General features: G+C 46.3%; 1 protein-coding gene across 1 annotated transcript; it reads left to right on the forward strand.

Annotated features, from left to right (window-relative positions):
* Window positions 1-7750: 7750 nt before the first annotated feature.
* On the forward strand, window positions 7751-22391 carry LOC140309031 (fibrinogen C domain-containing protein 1-like). The gene is made up of 9 exons (XM_072386867.1): window positions 7751-7850; window positions 9642-9720; window positions 12316-12434; window positions 13950-14310; window positions 16825-16957; window positions 18910-19046; window positions 21160-21256; window positions 21717-21896; window positions 21970-22391. Exons 2-9 carry the CDS (start codon window positions 9643-9645, stop codon window positions 22227-22229), a joined length of 1365 nt encoding a protein of 454 aa, XP_072242968.1. The 5' UTR covers window positions 7751-7850; window position 9642; the 3' UTR covers window positions 22230-22391.
* Window positions 22392-22659: the final 268 nt, after the last annotated feature.

Raw genomic sequence — 22659 nt, forward strand, 5'->3', positions numbered from 1 at the left:
GAGGTCGGGACTCTTGGGTCGAGGTCGGGACTCTGCGGGCCGAGGTCGGGACTCTGCGGGTCGAGGTCGGGACTCTGCGGGCCGAGGTCGGGACTCTGCGGGCCGAGGTCGGGACTCTGCGGGCCGGTCAGGGACTCTTGGGCCGAGGTCGGGACTCTTGGGCCGAGGTCGGGACTCTTGGGTTGAGGTCGGGACTCTTGGGCCGAGGTCGGGACTCTGCGGGCCGAGGTCGGGACTCTGCGGGCCGGTCAGGGACTCTTGGGTCGAGGTCGGGACTCTGCGGGCCGAGGTCGGGACTCTTGGGTCGAGGTCGGGACTCTTGGGCCGGTCAGGGACTCTTGGGTCGAGGTCGGGACTCTTGGGTCGAGGTCGGGACTCTGCGGGCCGGTCAGGGACTCTTGGGTCGAGGTCGGGACTCTGCGGGCCGAGGTCGGGACTCTGCGGGCCGAGGTCGGGACTCTGCGGGCCGAGGTCGGGACTCTGCGGGCCGGTCAGGGACTCTTGGGTCGAGGTCGGGACTCTGCGGGCCGAGGTCGGGACTCTGCGGGCCGAGGTCGGGACTCTGCGGGCCGAGGTCGGGACTCTGCGGGCCGAGGTCGGGACTCTGCGGGCCGAGGTCGGGACTCTTGGGCCGAGGTCGGGACTCTTGGGCCGAGGTCGGGACTCTTGGGCCGAGGTCGGGACTCTTGGGTCGAGGTCGGGACTCTTGGGCCGAGGTCGGGACTCTTGGGCCGGTCTGGACTCTTGGGTCGAGGTCTGGACTCTTGGGTCGAGGTCTGGACTCTTGGGTCGAGGTCGGGACTCTTGGGCCGAGGTCGGGACTCTTGGGCCGAGGTCGGGACTCTTGGGCCGAGGTCGGGACTCTTGGGCCGAGGTCGGGACTCTTGGGTCGAGGTCGGGACTCTGGGGCCGAGGTCGGGACTCTGGGGCCGAGGTCGGGACTCTGGGGCCGAGGTCGGGACTCTTGGGCCGAGGTCGGGACTCTTGGGCCGAGGTCGGGACTCTTGGGTCGAGGTCGGGACTCTGCGGGCCGAGGTCGGGACTCTTGGGCCGGTCAGGGACTCTTGGGTCGAGGTCGGGACTCTGGGGCCGAGGTCGGGACTCTTGGGCCGAGGTCGGGACTCTTGGGCCGAGGTCGGGACTCTTGGGCCGAGGTCGAGACTCTGCGGGCCGAGGTCGGGACTCTGCGGGCCGAGGTCGGGACTCTGCGGGCCGAGGTCGGGACTCTTGGGCCGAGGTCGGGACTCTTGGGCCGAGGTCGGGACTCTGCGGGCCGAGGTCGGGACTCTGCGGGCCGAGGTCGGGACTCTTGGGTCGAGGTCGGGACTCTTGGGCCGAGGTCGGGACTCTTGGGTCGAGGTCGGGACTCTTGGGCCGAGGTCGGGACTCTTGGGCCGAGGTCGGGACTCTTGGGCCGAGGTCGGGACTCTTGGGTCGAGGTCGGGACTCTTGGGCCGAGGTCGGGACTCTTGGGCCGAGGTCGGGACTCTTGGGTCGAGGTCGGGACTCTTGGGCCGAGGTCGGGACTCTTGGGCCGAGGTCGGGACTCTTGGGTCGAGGTCGGGACTCTTGGGCCGAGGTCGGGACTCTTGGGTCGAGGTCGGGACTCTTGGGTCGAGGTCGGGACTCTTGGGTCGAGGTCGGGACTCTTGGGCCGAGGTCGGGACTCTTGGGCCGAGGTCGGGACTCTTGGGTCGAGGTCGGGACTCTTGGGCCGAGGTCGGGACTCTTGGGCCGAGGTCGGGACTCTTGGGTCGAGGTCGGGACTCTTGGGCCGAGGTCGGGACTCTTGGGCCGAGGTCGGGACTCTTGGGTCGAGGTCGGGACTCTTGGGTCGAGGTCGGGACTCTTGGGTCGAGGTCGGGACTCTTGGGCCGAGGTCGGGACTCTTGGGTCGAGGTCGGGACTCTTGGGTCGAGGTCGGGACTCTTGGGTCGAGGTCGGGACTCTTGGGCCGAGGTCGGGACTCTTGGGCCGAGGTCGGGACTCTTGGGTCGAGGTCGGGACTCTTGGGCCGAGGTCGGGACTCTTGGGCCGAGGTCGGGACTCTTGGGTCGAGGTCGGGACTCTTGGGCCGAGGTCGGGTTCTTCCACACCAAACCTGCTCATCCGGTCTTCATGGACCTTGCTTTGTGCAGTGCTGCGCAGTCATGCTGGAACAGGAAGGCGCCATTCTTTGGACCTTTGAAATGCCAAAATCCTAAATTCTGACATCTGCACATTTTTTGTTCTTTTTGTGGATTTCCAGGAACTTGTTCTGAAAAGTCGCGCCCTGCTATCCCTTTGTGAGGGTGACCCCTGTCCAGCCATGTTTTCAGCAGCAGGAAGACCCCCCCCCCCCCCCCCTCTCCCGACCCTCCTTGTGCACCATGATGGTGTGGATCGTACTTCCATCTTTATCTTTTACATCCTGACTGCATTTAAAGTCATAACGACCCCCCCAGGAGGCGCTCTGAATGAGGAGCCTCCTGAGCTCCTGGACACTGGAGTCAGAGGTCAGATGGGAAGAAACCAGCCGAGACACTCGTCAGGCTAAAGAAGGATTAACAGATTAACACTATCAGCCAGGTCCTCTGCTTCAGATCTGATGGTTCTGAATATTCTGATGGCTCCAGGTCAACACCACGAACACCTTCCTCTGGTTCTGGTTCTGGTCTCTGAAGAAGAGACTCAAACTCATCAGAGTTCCTAGAGAATAAAAACTGTTTCGGAACTGCTTCAAGAACCAAACTCTGTTGTTATTTTCTTTTCTGTTCTTCTTTGTTCTGTTCTTCTTTGTTCTGTTCTTCTCTGTTCTGTTCTTCTCTGTTCTGTTATTCTTTGTTCTGTTATTCTTTGTTCTGTTCTTCTTTGTTCTGTTCTGTTCTTCTTTGTTCTGTTCTTCTTTGTTCTGTTCTTCTTTGTTCTGTTATTCTTTGTTCTGTTCTTCTTTGTTCTGTTATTCTTTGTTCTGTTATTCTTTGTTCTGTTCTTCTTTGTTCTGTTCTTCTTTGTTCTGTTCTTCTTTGTTCTGTTCTTCTTTGTTCTGTTCTTCTTTGTTCTCTTCTTCTTTGTTCTGTTCTGTTCTTCTCTGTTCTGTTCTTCTTTGTTCTGTTCTGTTCTTCTTTGTTCTGTTCTTCTTTGTTCTGTTCTTCTTTGTTCTGTTATTCTTTGTTCTGTTCTTCTTTGTTCTGTTATTCTTTGTTCTGTTATTCTTTGTTCTGTTCTTCTTTGTTCTGTTCTTCTTTGTTCTGTTCTTCTTTGTTCTGTTCTTCTTTGTTCTGTTCTGTTCTTCTTTGTTCTGTTCTTTTCTGTTCTGTTCTTCTTTGTTCTCTTCTTCTTTGTTCTGTTCTTCTTTGTTCTGTTCTGTTCTTCTTTGTTCTGTTCTTCTTTGTTCTGTTCTTCTCTGTTCTTTTGTGATCGACTGATTGTGGAATTCAGTTCCAGGAATAAAACAGAAACTTTTCATCAGACATGCTGCAGATTATTTATCTGAGAGCTGAAACTTCCCAGCATGCACTGCAGCAACGATTTCGAAGATATCTCCTTTTCTAAAAGTTTCAGAATGTTTTCAGAAATCAGAGAAAGTACAACAACACCTATTCTGATGAGTTTGATTATTGATGAGATGATTAATCTTTTTATTGATCAATAAATCTGCACAGATTCATGAACCAAACTGACAATCAAATCGTTACTTTAACACTAAAAACTAATTTTACTTTTTAACTGACTGGGATTTAGAGGAAATCCAAATAAAACCAATAAACTCCTAAATGCCCTAAAACAGAGTATTAAAAGCTCTTTAGAACGTATTGCAGACTGTAAAAAACAAAGACTTTAATGTCAAGGGTCAGATTTCAGTCTAATTTATTATATCTGGGGGCCAAAAGCATCTCAGCAGATGAATTATGATGAATTATGAGCTTCGGCCTGATCTCTCTTTACTGTTTATATCGTGACTACCTTACATTTTCAGAGCCGGTGGGTTCCTTGTTTTATTCTGTCTGTACTTTGGGTTCAGGGTGAGAGTCTGAACAAACCTCTGAACCTGAAACATTCAGAGCCGATGGTGTGTCGAAGCGGACGAAACTCGAACAAAATGAATAAAAACAGATGCTTTCTGAGAGGAGTTCCTCCCTGAAACTCTTCTCATGTGTCTGGTTGCTTTTTCTCCCTTCAGATGAAGGATAATTAATCAAATGGCAGCTGATTAAAGTTCAGATTCAGTCTCACCTCTTCCTGCTGCTCAGAGACTCGTCTTCCATCCCTTCAGGGTCCAAACCGACTGACCAACGTCTCTGTTTGTGCTTCTGCAGGAAAAAATTCAAACCAGCTGCAGGTTTTTTCCTCGTCAACCAAATTTAAACCCACTCAGCTGCTTCCTGTCTGCTCTGTCAAAGTAAAAGCTTATTTTATGTCCACCGTGGGTTTGGGGTTATGGAGCAATGAAACAGCCATCATCTGAAATTAATAAAAAATATATAAGTGGCTAAATAAATAAGCTTATATGATTATAAATTATTTTTAAATTAAATGAAAAAAATGTGCAAATAAAATGTGAAAGAAATCATTTTGAACTGCATTAATTTAAGTTTGTTTTACTTGTTATTTTAATTAGAATACATATCAATTATTTAATTGATATTCAATTTAGTTTTTTTGTTACTCTTTTACATTGTGTTGATCTATTTATACCCTCCAAATTATCAAAGGAGAGTCTGAAACTAAATACATCAATGAATAAAATGAAAAACCATCTTAAATCTGAGAACGTTTGATGAAATATGTAGGAAATGATCGGGTGGTTCAAGGTGAACTGACAGCTGTGATTGGCTGCCCACCGCTCCAGTGTCTTTCTCCATGAGTGTGTGACCCTGTGCACGTGCACACGTGCATGTGCATGCGTGTTCAACAGGCGCCGACCTGGATGGGTTAAATACGGAGTCATTTTGTGTATTTCATGTTAAAATAGGATAAATAAATAATCATGAAGGAAGAAAGAGATACAATGCAAAGGAAAGTAAATGGAAAGATGGAACAGCTGCATGTTGAGGTTATTTCAGATTGTTTATGACTGATCAATAACTCCTCACAGTTCAGCTGAATCTGCTTTTATTTTGAAAGGTGCTGCTTGGCTTCCTGTGGTGATGATGCTTTAGAGGCACGCACACGCACACAGACAGAAGTTCACACGGGGGAGTCCATTTCCATAGCAACAAACCAAACTCCAGCCAGAACTCTGACAAGCCGCGCCGTCTTTTACGTCATTTTTGACGTCCGCGACACGGCAGCCGTTAAACAAGCTTAAAACAAGACGACTGCGTTAGTTGGTGGAGTTGATGTTCAGCTGAGAGGACACAGAACTCTTTGAATAAACGTGAATGCACAAAACAACATGCTTTTGTTTCTAAAGATGGACTGAAACTAAGTGAATGTCTCACCCAGTGGATTAGGGTCAGTGCTGACCTTCAGTTGTTCAGCAGCCTGCATTACATACTGTTCCTCCTGTACAACATTACGTACCATTCACTGCTATATAATGCTACATATTCACTGCTATATAATGCTACATATTCACTGCTATATAATGCTACATATTCACTGCTATATAATGCTACATATTCACTGCTATATGATGCTACATATTCACTGCTATATAATGCTACGTATTCACTGCAATATAATGCTACATATTCACTGCTATATAATGCTACATATTCACTGCTATATAATGCTACATATTCACTGCTATATAATGCTACGTATTCACTGCTATATAATGCTACATATTCACTGCTATATAATGCTACATATTCACTGCTATATAATGCTACATATTCACTGCTATATAATGCTACGTATTCACTGCTATATAATGCTACATATTCACTGCTATATAATGCTACATATTCACTGCTATATGATGCTACATATTCACTGCTATATAATGCTACGTATTCACTGCAATATAATGCTACATATTCACTGCTATATAATGCTACATATTCACTGCTATATAATGCTACATATTCACTGCTATATAATGCTACATATTCACTGCTATATAATGCTACATATTCACTGCTATATGATGCTACATATTCACTGCTATATAATGCTACATATTCACTGCTATATAATGCTACATATTCACTGCTATATAATGCTACATATTCACTGCTATATAATGCTACATATTCACTGCTATATAATGCTACATATTCACTGCTATATAATGCTGCATATTCACTGCTATATGATGCTACATATTCACTGCTATATAATGCTACATATTCACTGCTATATAATGCTACATATTCACTGCTATATGATGCTACATATTCACTGCTATATAATGCTACATATTCACTGCTATATAATGCTACATATTCACTGCTATATAATGCTACATATTCACTGCTATATAATGCTACATATTCACTGCTATATAATGCTACATATTCACTGCTATATAATGCTACGTATTCACTGCTATATAATGCTACGTATTCACTGCTATATAATGCTACGTATTCACTGCTATATAATGCTACATATTCACTGCTATATAATGCTACATATTCACTGCTATATAATGCTACATATTCACTGCTATATAATGCTACATATTCACTGCTATATAATGCTACGTATTCACTGCTATATAATGCTACATATTCACTGCTATATAATGCTACATATTCACTGCTATATAATGCTACGTATTCACTGCTATATAATGCTACGTATTCACTGCTATATAATGCTACGTATTCACTGCTATATAATGCTACATATTCACTGCTATATAATGCTACATATTCACTGCTATATAATGCTACATATTCACTGCTATATAATGTTACATATTCACTGCTATATAATGCTACATATTCACTGCTATATAATGCTGCATATTCACTGCTATATAATGCTACATATTCACTGCTATATAATGCTACATATTCACTGCTATATGATGCTACATATTCACTGCTATATAATGCTACATATTCACTGCTATATAATGCTACATATTCACTGCTATATAATGCTACATATTCACTGCTATATGATGCTACATATTCACTGCTATATAATGCTACATATTCACTGCTATATAATGCTACATATTCACTGCTATATAATGCTACATATTCACTGCTATATAATGCTACATATTCACTGCTATATAATGCTACATATTCACTGCTATATAAGGCTACATATTCACTGCTATATGATGCTACATATTCACTGCTATATAAGGCTACATATTCACTGCTATATAATGCTACATATTCACTGCTATATAATGCTACATATCCCATTCAGCAAAACACAATGTAATGCACCACTTTTTACTGTATAACTTGTACCATTTTTTACTATGTAACGTTACGTACAATTTTTTATATAAAATGTACCATAATTTTACTATATAACTCGCACCATAATGTAATTTTACTATATAACCTTGTTTACCATTTTTTTACTATTCTGTACCATGTTTTGTTTACTATAAAACGTTCCCTAAATTTTCTGCTATATAACATTTTGCACCTTTTTTTACTACATAACTTGTTCCATTCGTTACTTCTGCCCCCCCCACACCGTGTTCCCACTGAACTGTCAGAGCCTGAAGGAAACACAATCTGTGCACGTGCACGTGCGTGCGTGTGCATGTGTGCTCAGTGTGTCTCGCCTGCTGCTCTGCATGTGCAGAGTCTCTCTCTCTCCCTCTCAGACCGGGTCTCTCGCTCTGCAGCAGATGGTCTTTGGATCTGTTTCCATGACGACGTGAACACGCCAGCCATCCTTCAACAAGTTTATTTTTCTTCGTGTTCATCGGACCTGCAGAGAGTCGGGTGAGTTCTGATCGTTGATCGATGAGTGATGCACAGATCGTTTAATCGTGTTTATTGACAGGCAAACGATAAAAATCAGTTTCATGTGAGTTTCTGTTTCTGTGATGAGAACAAGTTCAGGTCAGCTCTGATCTGAGTCTGAGGGGGAAGCAGAACTGGAAAAGCTCATTCTGTCCTCGTCCTTCTGACCCATCCGATCAGCTGGGAACTCAGAAGAAGCTGTTAAAAGAACCGTTGATTCGTTGGGAGTTTCTCATCAAGTGTTTGAGGCGGCTCCTGACACCAGTGGCTCCCTGAGATCCTCAACGAGTCGTCCTTTATTTGGACTCAGGAGGACCGGTCCGTCGTTTTGGGCCCTAATAACCTCATCATTTAAAATCTGCCCTGAGGTCAGGAAGAGCCGCCTACGCTGGCACTTACTGAGGAAGCCACAGTTTATTTTAAGTTGGCTTGAACCTCTTCCATCGCAGAACAACGGGCCGCCCTACCTGCTGTATATGAACCCCCAGCCCCCACAGGTCCAGAACACCAGCAGGAAGGTGGTCTTTGCTCAGGTTTGAGATGTTCTTTTGGAGGGTTTGGAGATATTTCAGGAAGTAATGAGCATCTACAGCTCTGGGGGGTGCAGACGGGTTTGTGGAGGGAGTGAAGTTATTCAGGGAGGTCTTTGAAGGTCATGAGATGGTTCTGAAGGTGATTCCGACCTTTTCTCACTCCAACCATATTTGTTGTTGGTTTGTGACTCGTATGACTCACCTGTTCCGCCACCTTTACAGGTGATGGCAAACATCTACTGAACAGCCATTAAATCAGGTTTATATTCAACAACTAAAGCCTTAAAGTTTCTGCTCCCAGAAACACAGAAAGTTCTGGAATTATTTAGAGTTCGGCTGATTCCTTCGGGGCATTCATTCGGACTCTGAGTTCCCAGGAGGCTCAGTTTAATGTCTGAGAATAAAGCAATGTAGGATTTATTTTATCTGAGTGGTATAGACTGAAAATGTTAAAGGGTTCTGATCTCGGCTGGTTCTATCTGTGTGGGTTTGTTCCCACGGTCCAAAACATGCTGTTAGGTTCTGATATTCTGAATTAACCGTAGGAGTGAACATGACTGTCGGTATCTAGGTGCACCTGCCTCTCACCTGGTGGCTGCTGGGACAGGCTCCACCCCCTGCCACCCTAAATCAGATAAATGGGGGAACAGAAGATGGATGGATGGAGGAAGTTAAATAAAAGCCATGAAAACTAAAATAGTCTCAAGCTAAACGAGGCATTGAACAGGAATAGTTTCTGTTGGTTCTGGAGGTTTTTGAGACAATGCAGGAGGTCACCGAGGAAACAGGAACATTCAGGGTGTCGTGTTACAGGTTTTAATGTGTTTAGGACCCAAAAGACGGGTTTCCCAGGGGAGGAGGCATGGACACTTAGAGTTAAATGATTTATTTAAACCAAAGTCACAAAGCAAAAGAGTTTACGAACAAAAAGGACTGAGACTGAACAGATGGATGGAAGAAAGCGACTGACAGATAAAGGCAGAAGACATTGATGAACAGGCAAAGAACAGAAAACAGGAGAAGTAATGCTGAGGGAGATGATTTCTGGATGAAACTAGGTGTGAATAGGAGGTCAGGATCTATCAAAATAAAATAGGACACAGGAAAACGAATAAAAACATGAACACAGGGAAGATGAGGCTGAGGAGGTCACAGCAGCCACTGAAAAGGTTCCCGAGGAACCAGAGGCGAGCTGTTATGAGGTTCGAGGTGAGACATGAGACTGTTTGTGTTTCAGGATGATGCTGAATGATCGGTGGACCATCATGAACAACAGCAGTTCGGAGCTGGACAGCAAGCAGCCAAACAAGCGGCAGGTAACAAACACCTGAGACCGTGACAGATTCTCTGTCAGCTGAGCGCTCAGAGGGAGCTCTGAGGAGTTAAATCGTGTTAATCTGGAGTTAAACTGTCGGATCAAAGGGCGTCTAATCTGCAGCATCTGTCAGCTCCACTGATCCGCTGACACTGAACTCAGGACTGGAGTCAGCCCTCAGACAGAAAATAACTGATCTGCTGACACTGAACTCAGGCCTGCAGTCAGCCCTCAGACAGAAAATAACTGATCTGCTGAGACTGAACTCAGGACTGGAGTCAGCCCTCAGACAGAAAATAACTGATCTGCTGACACTGAACTCAGGCCTGCAGTCAGCCCTCAGACAGAAAATAACTGATCTGCTGAACACTGAACTCAGGACTGCAGTCAGCCCTCAGACAGAAAATAACTGATCTGCTGACACTGAACTCAGGCCTGCAGTCAGCCCTCAGACAGAAAATAACTGATCTGCTGAACACTGAACTCAGGACTGCAGTCAGCCCTCAGACAGAAAATAACTGATCTGCTGACACTGAACTCAGGCCTGCAGTCAGCCCTCAGACAGAAAATAACTGATCTGCTGACACTGAACTCAGGACTGCAGTCAGCCCTCAGACAGAAAATAACTGATCCGCTGACACTGAACTCAGGACTGGAGTCAGCCCTCAGACAGAAAATAACTGATCTGCTGACACTGAACTCAGGCCTGCAGTCAGCCTTTAGACAGAAAATAACTGATCTGCTGACACTGAACTCAGGCCTGGAGTCAGCCCTCAGACAGAAAATAACTGATCTGCTGACACTGAACTCAGGCCTGCAGTCAGCCCTCAGACAGAAAATAACTGATCTGCTGACACTGAACTCAGGACTGCAGTCAGCCCTCAGACAGAAAATAACTGATCCGCTGAGACTGAACTCAGGACTGCAGTCAGCCCTCAGACAGAAAATAACTGATCTGCTGACACTGAACTCAGGACTGCAGTCAGCCCTCAGACAGAAAATAACTGATCTGCTGACACTGAACTCAGGACTGCAGTCAGCCTTTAGACAGAAAATAACTGATCTGCTGACACTGAACTCAGGACTGCAGTCAGCCCTCAGACAGAAAATAACTGATCTGCTGAACACTGAACTCAGGCCTGCAGTCAGCCCTCAGACAGAAAATAACTGATCTGCTGACACTGAACTCAGGACTGCAGTCAGCCCTCAGACAGAAAATAACTGATCTGCTGACACTGAACTCAGGCCTGCAGTCAGCCTTTAGACAGAAAATAACTGATCTGCTGACACTGAACTCAGGCCTGCAGACAGCCCTCAGACAGAAAATAACTGATCTGCTGACACTGAACTCAGGCCTGCAGTCAGCCCTCAGACAGAAAATAACTGATCTGCTGACACTGAACTCAGGCCTGCAGTCAGCCTTTAGACAGAAAATAACTGATCTGCTGACACTGAACTCAGGACTGCAGTCAGCCCTCAGACAGAAAATAACTGATCCGCTGACACTGAACTCAGGACTGCAGTCAGCCCTCAGACAGAAAATAACTGATCTGCTGACACTGAACTCAGGACTGCAGTCAGCCCTCAGACAGAAAATAACTGATCTGCTGACACTGAACTCAGGACTGCAGTCAGCCCTCAGACAGAAAATAACTGATCTGCTGACACTGAACTCAGGCCTGCAGTCAGCCCTCAGACAGAAAATAACTGATCTGCTGAACACTGAACTCAGGACTGCAGTCAGCCCTCAGACAGAAAATAACTGATCTGCTGAACACTGAACTCAGGCCTGCAGTCAGCCCTCAGACAGAAAATAACTGATCTGCTGACACTGAACTCAGGACTGCAGTCAGCCCTCAGACAGAAAATAACTGATCTGCTGACACTGAACTCAGGACTGCAGTCAGCCCTCAGACAGAAAATAACTGATCTGCTGAGACTGAACTCAGGACTGCAGTCAGCCCTCAGACAGAAAATAACTGATCTGCTGACACTGAACTCAGGACTGCAGTCAGCCCTCAGACAGAAAATAACTGATCTGCTGACACTGAACTCAGGACTGCAGTCAGCCCTCAGACAGAAAATAACTGATCTGCTGACACTGAACTCAGGACTGCAGTCAGCCCTCAGACAGAAAATAACTGATCTGCTGAACACTGAACTCAGGCCTGCAGTCAGCCTTTAGACAGAAAATAACTGATCTGCTGACACTGAACTCAGGACTGCAGTCAGCCTTTAGACAGAAAATAACTGATCTGCTGAGACTGAACTCAGGCCTGCAGTCAGCCCTCAGACAGAAAATAACTGATCTGCTGAACACTGAACTCAGGACTGCAGTCAGCCCTCAGACAGAAAATAACGAATGGGACAGATCTGATGAAATCTGATGTAAGCGCTGCTCTGGACCAGATTACACCACCACTGATGAGGTTTCCCAACATTTACAGAATCTGTCAGTGTTTCAGAAGCAGAACATTTGGTCAGATTCTTTCATTCTAACTTAACTTTAATTCCTTTCACAGACAGAACATCACCTGGACAGGTGTTGGTCAGGCTTTAAAACATTAATGCCTGCACTGTGTGTCTTTGTGTTCAGAGGTGCTGCCACTTCCTGTTATGGTCACTCATCGTGTTAGTCGTCGCAGCTGCCGTCGTCACAGCAGCTGTCACCTGTCACCTGTACCTGAATCATTATCCTCTGCCCTTCATTAGCAGGTAACTCACCTCAGCACAGTCCACCCAAAATCTCCATGTTTGTCCTCAAATGTTAGCTTTTAACGCACCCACAGGGAGTTGTTTCGCATTGGGCACCTTCGACTTCACATGATCAGCAGCCGGTTTTATCCACAACAGAAACGAAATAAAACAGAAAAACCACAAAAGAAAACAGGAAATAAAACAGAAAAACCACAAAAGAAAACAGGAAATAAAACAGAAAAACCACAAAAGAACACAGGAAATAAAACAGAAAAACCACAAAAGATCCAAATATCTGTTAGTTTCACCTGTTTCATATCTGTTAGTTCATCTGTTCATATCTGTTAGTTCATCTGTTCATATCTGTTAGTTTCATCTGTTCATATCTGTCAGTTCATCTGTTCATATCTGTCAGTTCATCTGTTCATATCTGTTAGTTCATCTGTTCATATCTGTTAGTTCATCTGTTCATATCTGTCAGTTCATCTGTTCATATCTGTTAGTTTCATCTGTTCATATCTGTCAGTTCATCTGTTCATATCTGTTAGTTTCATCTGTTCATATCTGTCAGTTCATCTGTTCATATCTGTCAGTTCATCTGTTCATATCTGTTAGTTCATCTGTTCATATCTGTTAGTTTCATCTGTTCATATCTGTCAGTTCATCTGTTCATATCTGTTAGTTTCATCTGTTCATATCTGTTAGTTCATCTGTTCATATCTGTTAGTTTCATCTGTTCATATCTGTCAGTTCATCTGTTCATATCTGTTAGTTTCATCTGTTCATATCTGTTAGTTTCATCTGTTCATATCTGTTAGTTTCATCTGTTCATATCTGTCAGTTCATTTGTTCATATCTGTTAGTTTCATCTGTTCATATCTGTTAGTTTCATCTGTTCATATCTGTTAGTTTCATCTGTTCATATCTGTCAGTTCATCTGTTCATATCTGTTAGTTCATCTGTTCATATCTGTTAGTTTCATCTGTTCATATCTGTTAGTTTCATCTGTTCATATCTGTTAGTTCATCTGTTCATATCTGTCAGTTTCATCTGTTCATATCTGTTAGTTTCATCTGTTCATATCTGTTAGTTTCATCTGTTCATATCTGTCAGTTCCTCTGTTCATATCTGTCAGTTTCATCTGTTCATATCTGTTAGTTTCATCTGTTCATATCTGTTAGTTTCATCTGTTCATATCTGTTAGTTTCATCTGTTCATATCTGTCAGTTCATCTGTTCATATCTGTTAGTTTCATCTGTTCATATCTGTTAGTTTCATCTGTTCATATCTGTCAGTTCATCTGTTCATATCTGTCAGTTTCATCTGTTCATATCTGTTAGTTCATCTGTTCATATCTGTCAGTTCATCTGTTCATATCTGTCAGTTCATCTGTTCATATCTGTCAGTTTCATCTGTTCATATCTGTCAGTTCATCTGTTCATATCTGTTAGTTCATCTGTTCATATCTGTCAGTTCATCTGTTCATATCTGTTCATGTCTGAGATTGCATTAATCTGGTTTTCATGGTGACAGGAGCGGAGTCTCCCCGGCTGCCATTTCAACCAATCCCAAAGAGTCTGGTGCCCTGGTGACGATTTCCCGTGTCATGGACGGAGAGCCAGTCAGCATCTTCCTGGACCCGAACTGTCCGGACTTCAGCGAGCACTTCCTGCGCTGGGAGGCGCTGCAGAACTCCCTGCTGCGGGTTCTGACCAATCACAATGCAGACAACTGGCAGGAGAGGGGGTTGGTCCAGACGCTGGGGGATGAGCTGAAGGCGTTGACGGGCCAATCCCACAACCTGAGGCTGGAAGCTGATTCGCTGAAAAGAGGTCAAGGTGTTCTGGACCAACGAATGGACAAACTGCAGAGCGAGCAGAACCGGGTCGTCCAGGTAGGAATAAAACACAGACCTGCGCCGTAAGGAGCAATATAACACCTTATCGAATTATTGTTTTCCCCGTGCACCTGTACAGATGTTAACTGACTGTTTCCCTGTGCACCTGTACAGATGTTAACTGACTGTTTCCCTGTGCACCTGTACAGATGTTAACTGACTGTTTCCCCGTGCACCTGTACAGATGTTAACTGACTGTTTCCCCGTGCACCTGTACAGATGTTAACTGACTGTTTCCCCGTGCACCTGTACAGATGTTAACTGACTGTTTCCCTGTGCACCTGTACAGATGTTAACTGACTGTTTCCCTGTGCACCTGTACAGATGTTAACTGACTGTTTCCCCGTGCACCTGTACAGATGTTAACTGACTGTTTCCCTGTGCACCTGTACAGATGTTAACTGATTGTTTCCCTGTGCACCTGTACAGATGTTAACTGATTGTTTCCCTGTGCACCTGTACAGATGTTAACTGACTGTTTCCCTGTGCACCTGTACAGATGTTAACTGACTGTTTCCCCTGTGCACCTGTACAGATGTTAACTGATTGTTTCCCTGTGCACCTGTACAGATGTTAACTGATTGTTTCCCTGTGCACCTGTACAGATGTTAACTGACTGTTTCCCTGTGCACCTGTACAGATGTTAACTGACTGTTTCCCTGTGCACCTGTACAGATGTTAACTGACTGTTTCCCTGTGCACCTGTACAGATGTTAACTGACTGTTTCCCCTGTGCACCTGTACAGATGTTAACTGACTGTTTCCCTGTGCACCTGTACAGATGTTAACTGACTGTTTCCCTGTGCACCTGTACAGATGTTAACTGACTGTTTCCCTGTGCACCTGTACAGATGTTAACTGACTGTTTCCCTGTGCACCTGTACAGATGTTAACTGACTGTTTCCCTGTGCACCTGTACAGATGTTAACTGACTGTTTCCCCGTGCACCTGTACAGATGTTAACTGACTGTTTCCCTGTGCACCTGTACAGATGTTAACTGACTGTTTCCCTGTGCACCTGTACAGATGTTAACTGACTGTTTCCCTGTGCACCTGTACAGATGTTAACTGACTGTTTCCCTGTGCACCTGTACAGATGTTAACTGACTGTTTCCCTGTGCACCTGTACAGATGTTAACTGACTGTTTCCCTGTGCACCTGTACAGATGTTAACTGACTGTTTCCCCTGTGCACCTGTACAGATGTTAACTGACTGTTTCCCCTGTGCACCTGTACAGATGTTAACTGACTGTTTCCCTGTGCACCTGTACAGATGTTAACTGACTGTTTCCCCTGTGCACCTGTACAGATGTTTACTGACTGTTTTCCCTGTGCACCTGTACAGATGTTTACTGACTGTTTCCCTGTGCACCTGTACAGATGTTAACTGACTGTTTCCCCTGTGCACCTGTACAGATGTTTACTGACTGTTTTCCCTGTGCACCTGTACAGATGTTTACTGACTGTTTCCCTGTGCACCTGTACAGATGTTTACTGACTGTTTCCCTGTGCACCTGTACAGATGTTAACTGACTGTTTCCCTGTGCACCTGTACAGATGTTAACTGACTGTTTCCCCTGTGCACCTGTACAGATGTTAACTGACTGTTTCCCTGTGCACCTGTACAGATGTTAACTGACTGTTTCCCCTGTGCACCTGTACAGATGTTTACTGACTGTTTTCCCTGTGCACCTGTACAGATGTTAACTGACTGTTTCCCTGTGCACCTGTACAGATGTTAACTGACTGTTTCCCCTGTGCACCTGTACAGATGTTTACTGACTGTTTCCCTGTGCACCTGTACAGATGTTAACTGACTGTTTCCCTGTGCACCTGTACAGATGTTAACCGACTGTTTCCCTGTGCACCTGTACAGATGTTAACTGACTGTTTCCCCTGTGCACCTGTACAGATGTTTACTGACTGTTTCCCTGTGCACCTGTACAGATGTTAACTGACTGTTTCCCTGTGCACCTGTACAGATGTTAACTGACTGTTTCCCTGTGCACCTGTACAGATGTTAACTGACTGTTTCCCCTGTGCACCTGTACAGATGTTTACTGACTGTTTCCCTGTGCACCTGTACAGATGTTAACTGACTGTTTCCCTGTGCACCTGTACAGATGTTTACTGACTGTTTCCCTGTGCACCTGTACAGATGTTAACTGACTGTTTCCCCTGTGCACCTGTACAGATGTTAACCGACTGTTTCCCTGTGCACCTGTACAGATGTTAACTGACTGTTTCCCTGTGCACCTGTACAGATGTTAACTGACTGTTTCCCCTGTGCACCTGTACAGATGTTAACTGACTGTTTCCCTGTGCACCTGTACAGATGTTAACTGACTGTTTCCCTGTGCACCTGTACAGATGTTAACTGATTGTTTCCCTGTGCACCTGTACAGATGTTAACTGATTGTTTCCCTGTGCACCTGTACAGATGTTAACTGACTGTTTTTCCTGTGCACCTGTACAGATGTTAACTGACTGTTTCCCTGTGCACCTGTACAGATGTTAACCGACAGTCACACAGGGGCGCTGAAGCTGGCCGAAGGTTTCAGCGACGCTCTGCTCAGCCTGCAGAGGGAGGCAGAAAGTCTGAGGAGGCTGAAGAGCGAACTGATTCCAGGCAGCTCACGGACAGGTAACACACATCTGTAAATCTAAGTTTCCCAGAACACAGAGTGCACCCCCCCAAACTCCAGATCACTCACATTTCTCTTCACATTTGGAGGTCTTTAACCTGCCATAAAAACTATGAAATACACATCAGATTAAGGAAATCTGTGTGTTCAGAACAAGATTCTCCAACTTATAGTTTTTACACAGCGATTGTTTGTTTTTTAGTCTTCTCAACATGGTGCTGCTGTCTGCTCCCTGAAAAAATGTGAGTCACCATAGCAACCAGTGAATCAGCAGAAATATTCATCATATAGGCCCTGGAAAATAGTTCATTATACAGCCCCAAATCACAACAAATGTCATCTCAAGGCATACAGTCCAATTCAAGCCAATTAGAGTCAAATTTATTGTAAACATAATCCAATCAAATCCAATTAATTAAATTAAAAATCAATTCAATTCATACATACCGAACCAATTTAAAAAAATTGTTTAGCTAAGGTAACCAAAAGACTGGAGGAAAAAAAAACCAGGAGGAAACCTCCATCAGAACCAGAACCAGGAAGAAACCTCCATCAGAACCAGAACCAGGAAGAAACCTCCATCAGAACCAGAACCAGGAAGGGTCCATCTGCCTGGACCAGCTGGGGCTGAGAGGACAGGAAAGAGGGGACAACAAGCAGCGTAACACCAGGCCAGAGACACCTGCTGAGAGAGAGAAACACAAGTTAATGACAGCAATGATGTCATCTGTACATGGAGGGAGGAGAGGTGCATCATGGGAGCTCCCCCAGCAGGCTGGGCCTATAGCAGCAGAACTATGGAGGGAGGAGAGGTGCATCATGGGAGCTCCCCCAGCAGGCTGGGCCTGTAGCAGCAGAACATGGAGGGAGGAGAGGTGCATCATGGGAGCTCCCCCAGCAGGCTGGGCCTAAAGCAGCAGAACATGGAGGGAGGAGAGGTGCATCATGGGAGCTCCCCCAGCAGGCTGGGCCTACAGCAGCAGAACATGGAGGGAGGAGAGGTGCATCATGGGAGCTCCCCCAGCAGGCTGGGCCTGTAGCAGCAGAACATGGAGGGAGGAGAGGTGCATCATGGGAGCTCCCCCAGCAGGCTGGGCCTAAAGCAGCAGAACATGGAGGGAGGAGAGGTGCATCATGGGAGCTCCCCCAGCAGGCTGGGCCTGTAGCAGCAGAACATGGAGGGAGGAGAGGTGCATCATGGGAGCTTATCATCCTGGGGATGGTGCTGAAGGTGCCATTATTTACCTGCTTCTAAACAAAGCTGGCAACACTGTGAGGATCATGTTCTTTGATTTCTCCTGAGCTTCTATTACAATCCAGGTGGATACAGCCACCTGGATTCTTGATTCCCTCACAAATAGAACACAGTTAATAACAAGTTTCCATCAGCACCGTTGATTATATCTTATTAGCAAAAACATAGTTTACACACAGGTTACATACAGGTACCACATCCAAACTGGCAACAAAACACACAGGTTACATACAGGTACCACATCCAAACTGGCAACAAAACACACAGGTTACATACAGGTACCACATCCAAACTGGCAACAAAACACACAGGTTACATACAGGTACCACATCCAAACTGGCAACAAAACACACAGGTTACATACAGGTACCACATCCAAACTGGCAACAAAACACACAGGTTACATACAGGTACCACATCCAAACTGGCAACAAAACACACAGGTTACATACAGGTACCACATCCAAACTGGCAACAAAACACACAGGTTACATACAGGTACCACATCCAAACTGGCAACAAAACACACAAAGAAACAAAGACAGGTGAACCTGAGTCTCCACCAGCAGACTGAAATAAGCTGAACTGTGTTAATACGTGTTTGGTGGACAGAGTATTGGTATGACTGAGACTGATGATGTCATCAGCTTCTGATTGATACCATGACAACCAGGTGTACATCTCTGTGTCCTTCAGCACTCAAGCCCAAAGACTGTAGCGATATAAAGGAGTCTGGTGTCTCTGAGGATGGAGTTTATTCTGTGTATCCACCTCACAATCCCGATGGCTTCATGGTTTACTGCGACATGACGACCGACGGAGGAGGCTGGACGGTACGCACACACACAAACTTTGGTGGAAACAAAGAACCCTCACAGACTGCGGCATCTGTTTATAATTACAGTGTATTGATAAGACTTAAAAAACCTTAATGAAGAGAAATCAGGGCCCGGGGTCATGTGATCAGGGCCAGAGGTCATGTGATCGGGGCCCGAGGTCATGTGATCAGGCCAGAGGTCATGTGATCGGGGCCCGAGGTCATGTGATCAGGGCCAGAGGTCATGTGATCGGGGCCCGAGGTCATGTGATCAGGGCCAGAGGTCATGTGATCAGGCCAGAGGTCATGTGATCAGGCCAGAGGTCATGTGATCAGGCCAGAGGTCATGTGATCGGGGCCAGAGGTCATGTGATCGGGGCCCGAGGTCATGTGATCAGGGCCTGAGGTCATGTGATCAGGCCAGAGGTCATGTGATCAGGCCAGAGGTCATGTGATCAGGGCCAGAGGTCATGTGATCAGGGCCAGAGGTCATGTGATCAGGCCCGAGGTCATGTGATCAGGGCCTGAGGTCATGTGATCGGGGCCAGAGGTCATGTGATCAGGCCAGAGGTCATGTGATCGGGGCCCGAGGTCATGTGATCAGGGCCTGAGGTCATGTGATCAGGGCCAGAGGTCATGTGATCAGGCCTGAGGTCATGTGATCAGGCCTGAGGTCATGTGATCGGGGCCAGAGGTCATGTGATCAGGGCCTGAGGTCATGTGATCAGGCCTGAGGTCATGTGATCAGGCCAGAGGTCATGTGATCGGGGCCTGAGGTCATGTGATCGGGCCTGAGGTCATGTGATCAGGGCCAGAGGTCATGTGATCGGGGCCTGAGGTCATGTGATCGGGGCCAGAGGTCATGTGATCAGGGCCAGAGGTCATGTGATCGGGGCCTGAGGTCATGTGATCAGGCCAGAGGTCATGTGATCGGGGCCTGAGGTCATGTGATCGGGGCCAGAGGTCATGTGATCAGGGCCAGAGGTCATGTGATCGGGGCCTGAGGTCATGTGATCAGGCCAGAGGTCATGTGATCAGGGCCAGAGGTCATGTGATCAGGGCCAGAGGTCATGTGATCGGGGCCTGAGGTCATGTGATCGGGGCCTGAGGTCATGTGATCAGGCCTGAGGTCATGTGATCAGGGCCAGAGGTCATGTGATCAGGGCCTGAGGTCATGTGATCAGGCCTGAGGTCATGTGATCAGGCCAGAGGTCATGTGATCAGGGCCAGAGGTCATGTGATCAGGGCCAGAGGTCATGTGATCAGGGCCAGAGGTCATGTGATCGGGGCCTGAGGTCATGTGATCGGGGCCAGAGGTCATGTGATCAGGCCTGAGGTCATGTGATCAGGGCCAGAGGTCATGTGATCAGGGCCTGAGGTCATGTGATCAGGGCCAGAGGTCATGTGATCGGGGCCAGAGGTCATGTGATCAGGCCAGAGGTCATGTGATCAGGGCCAGAGGTCATGTGATCGGGGCCAGAGGTCATGTGATCGGGGCCAGAGGTCATGTGATCAGGCCAGAGGTCATGTGATCAGGGCCAGAGGTCATGTGATCAGGGCCAGAGGTCATGTGATCGGGGCCAGAGGTCATGTGATCGGGGCCAGAGGTCATGTGATCAGGGCCAGAGATCTGTGGACTGGGAGAGGATAAGATTTTAAATTTGTTTCTTATGTTCCATTTTTTCTTGTGAAGCACTTTGTGATTCATCCTGAAAGCTGCTGGACCGATAAAGTGAACATCGGAGGAACTGTGACCCGTTAATACTTAATGAAGTTTGTCAACCTGAGCTCATCAGACAGCTGCTTCACTACTTAACATTAATTAGCTTAACAAGCAAACAGGGAGTCCTGCTTTAACTTCCTCATATTCTTTTAACTTTACAATTGTATTTATCTATTTTCCATAAGTGAGCTCCACACGATTTATTCAATATGGATCATGATAATTAAAAGTATGCATCGGGTCGATAATGCGCGCTGATGAGGGCTGGAGACAGTTTACATCAACAGAAATGTGTCTGGGGTGGAGATTTGTGTCCAGTGTGGGCCAAGAAGTCCCTCCAATGACAGCAGTTTCCCTGGCTGGGTCAGTTTGAGGAGCTGACAGCATGCATGTGTGTGTGCTGCAGGTGATCCAGAGGAGGGACGACGGCTCGGTGAACTTCTTCAGGGGCTGGGAGGCCTACAGGGACGGCTTCGGGACAACCACAGGGGAGCACTGGCTGGGTCTGACACACACGCGATTCACCCCAGAATCCTCTTATCCTTAAATGTCTTCATGTTTCTGGCTTTTGGTTCACCAAACAAAAATCTTCTTTAGAAGTCACCATTATGGTACATGGCCTTATTTCATTAAGTGTTTTAATAAATGTCATCATGGTGTCCTCATTAAGTCAAATGTCCTGACTTTGTCAAATCTGGACACTTTAAGCATCCCCACTTTGTTGGATGTCCTCACCCCTTTGAAGGGAAATTGTTTTGTCACAGCAGCAACTCAACTTTATTTAAAGAGCCGTGGGTGAAACAAAGTGCTGTACATGAATAACACAAAGTACAACAATGTAAAAGATAAAAACAGTATGATATGTAATGATATGATGATGATTTACACTCAGAATGAATAGTTACAGGCTAAATGAAAAGTATAAAAGTATTCCCAGATTAAAAACCGGTCGGTCTGTCTCAGGTCTGCAGAGGATCTACTCCCTCACCAGGTCAGGTGGCTTCGAGCTGCGCATCGACATGGCCGACTTCGACAACGCCACAGCTTTTGCTCATTATTCAGATTTCTCTGTTGGTCTGGACTCGGTGAACCCAGAGGAGGATGGATACCCACTTATTGTGGACGGGTACTCTGGAACTGCAGGTACTGCACAGCACCACACACAGCCCTGCAGAACACTACTCAGAACCAACCAGGCGTTCCTTTTCTCCTCCAGGTGACTCCCTGCTCAAGCACTCTGGGATGCGGTTCACAACCAAAGATCGAGACCAGGACCAGTCAGAGAACAACTGTGCGGCATATTACCAGGGGGCGTGGTGGTACCGTAACTGCCACACCTCCAACCTGAACGGGCAGTACCTGAGAGGAGGCCATGCCTCCTATGCTGACGGCGTGGAATGGTCCAGCTGGACTGGCTGGCAGTACTCGCTGCGATTCACCGAAATGAAGATCCGACCCAGAAAATCTGAGTCCTGAAACTGGAACTGAACCCAGACCTCTGACCCCCAACCTGTTGACCCTGGGGACAGTTCTCTGGCAGAAACTCAACTGATTTGTGATCACTTGTTCTGACCTGCTGCCTGCAGGCAGAATGTGTTCTAATCAACACTGTATTGTACAGATAATCAACTGGTGATGGCAGTTGAGTATTTTCACAATAAAGATTTCTGACTGAAGTGTCTATCATCTGTCTGACACCAAACACACATTATATGAACAACTGAAGATTAACACATCCTGTTGGAAAGTTTGAACTATTTTTCCACATTTAATGATTTTTTTTTAATGTACTATTAAATAAACTCAAATAAAATCACGCCGATCCCACCAACAGCGGGGCAGCCTCGGGTTAATGGACGAGTATCCAGCCAAAGTTCCTCAGAGAAACGCTGCAGGGTTAAATCTG

Source organism: Leuresthes tenuis, unplaced genomic scaffold (genome assembly GCF_036924035.1).
Source record: "Leuresthes tenuis unplaced genomic scaffold, fLeuTen1.0.hap1 SCAF_6, whole genome shotgun sequence".
NCBI lineage: Eukaryota > Metazoa > Chordata > Actinopteri > Atheriniformes > Atherinopsidae > Leuresthes > Leuresthes tenuis.

Coding starts and splice junctions, on each gene's coding strand:
- LOC140309031 (XM_072386867.1), top strand. CDS start 9,643: ATGATGCTGAATGATCGGTGGACCATCATGAACAACAGCAGTTCGGAG. Junction 12,435..13,949: donor CCTCTGCCCTTCATTAGCAG/GTAACTCACCTC, acceptor TCATGGTGACAG/GAGCGGAGTCTCCCCGGCTG. Junction 21,897..21,969: donor CGGGTACTCTGGAACTGCAG/GTACTGCACAGC, acceptor TTTCTCCTCCAG/GTGACTCCCTGCTCAAGCAC.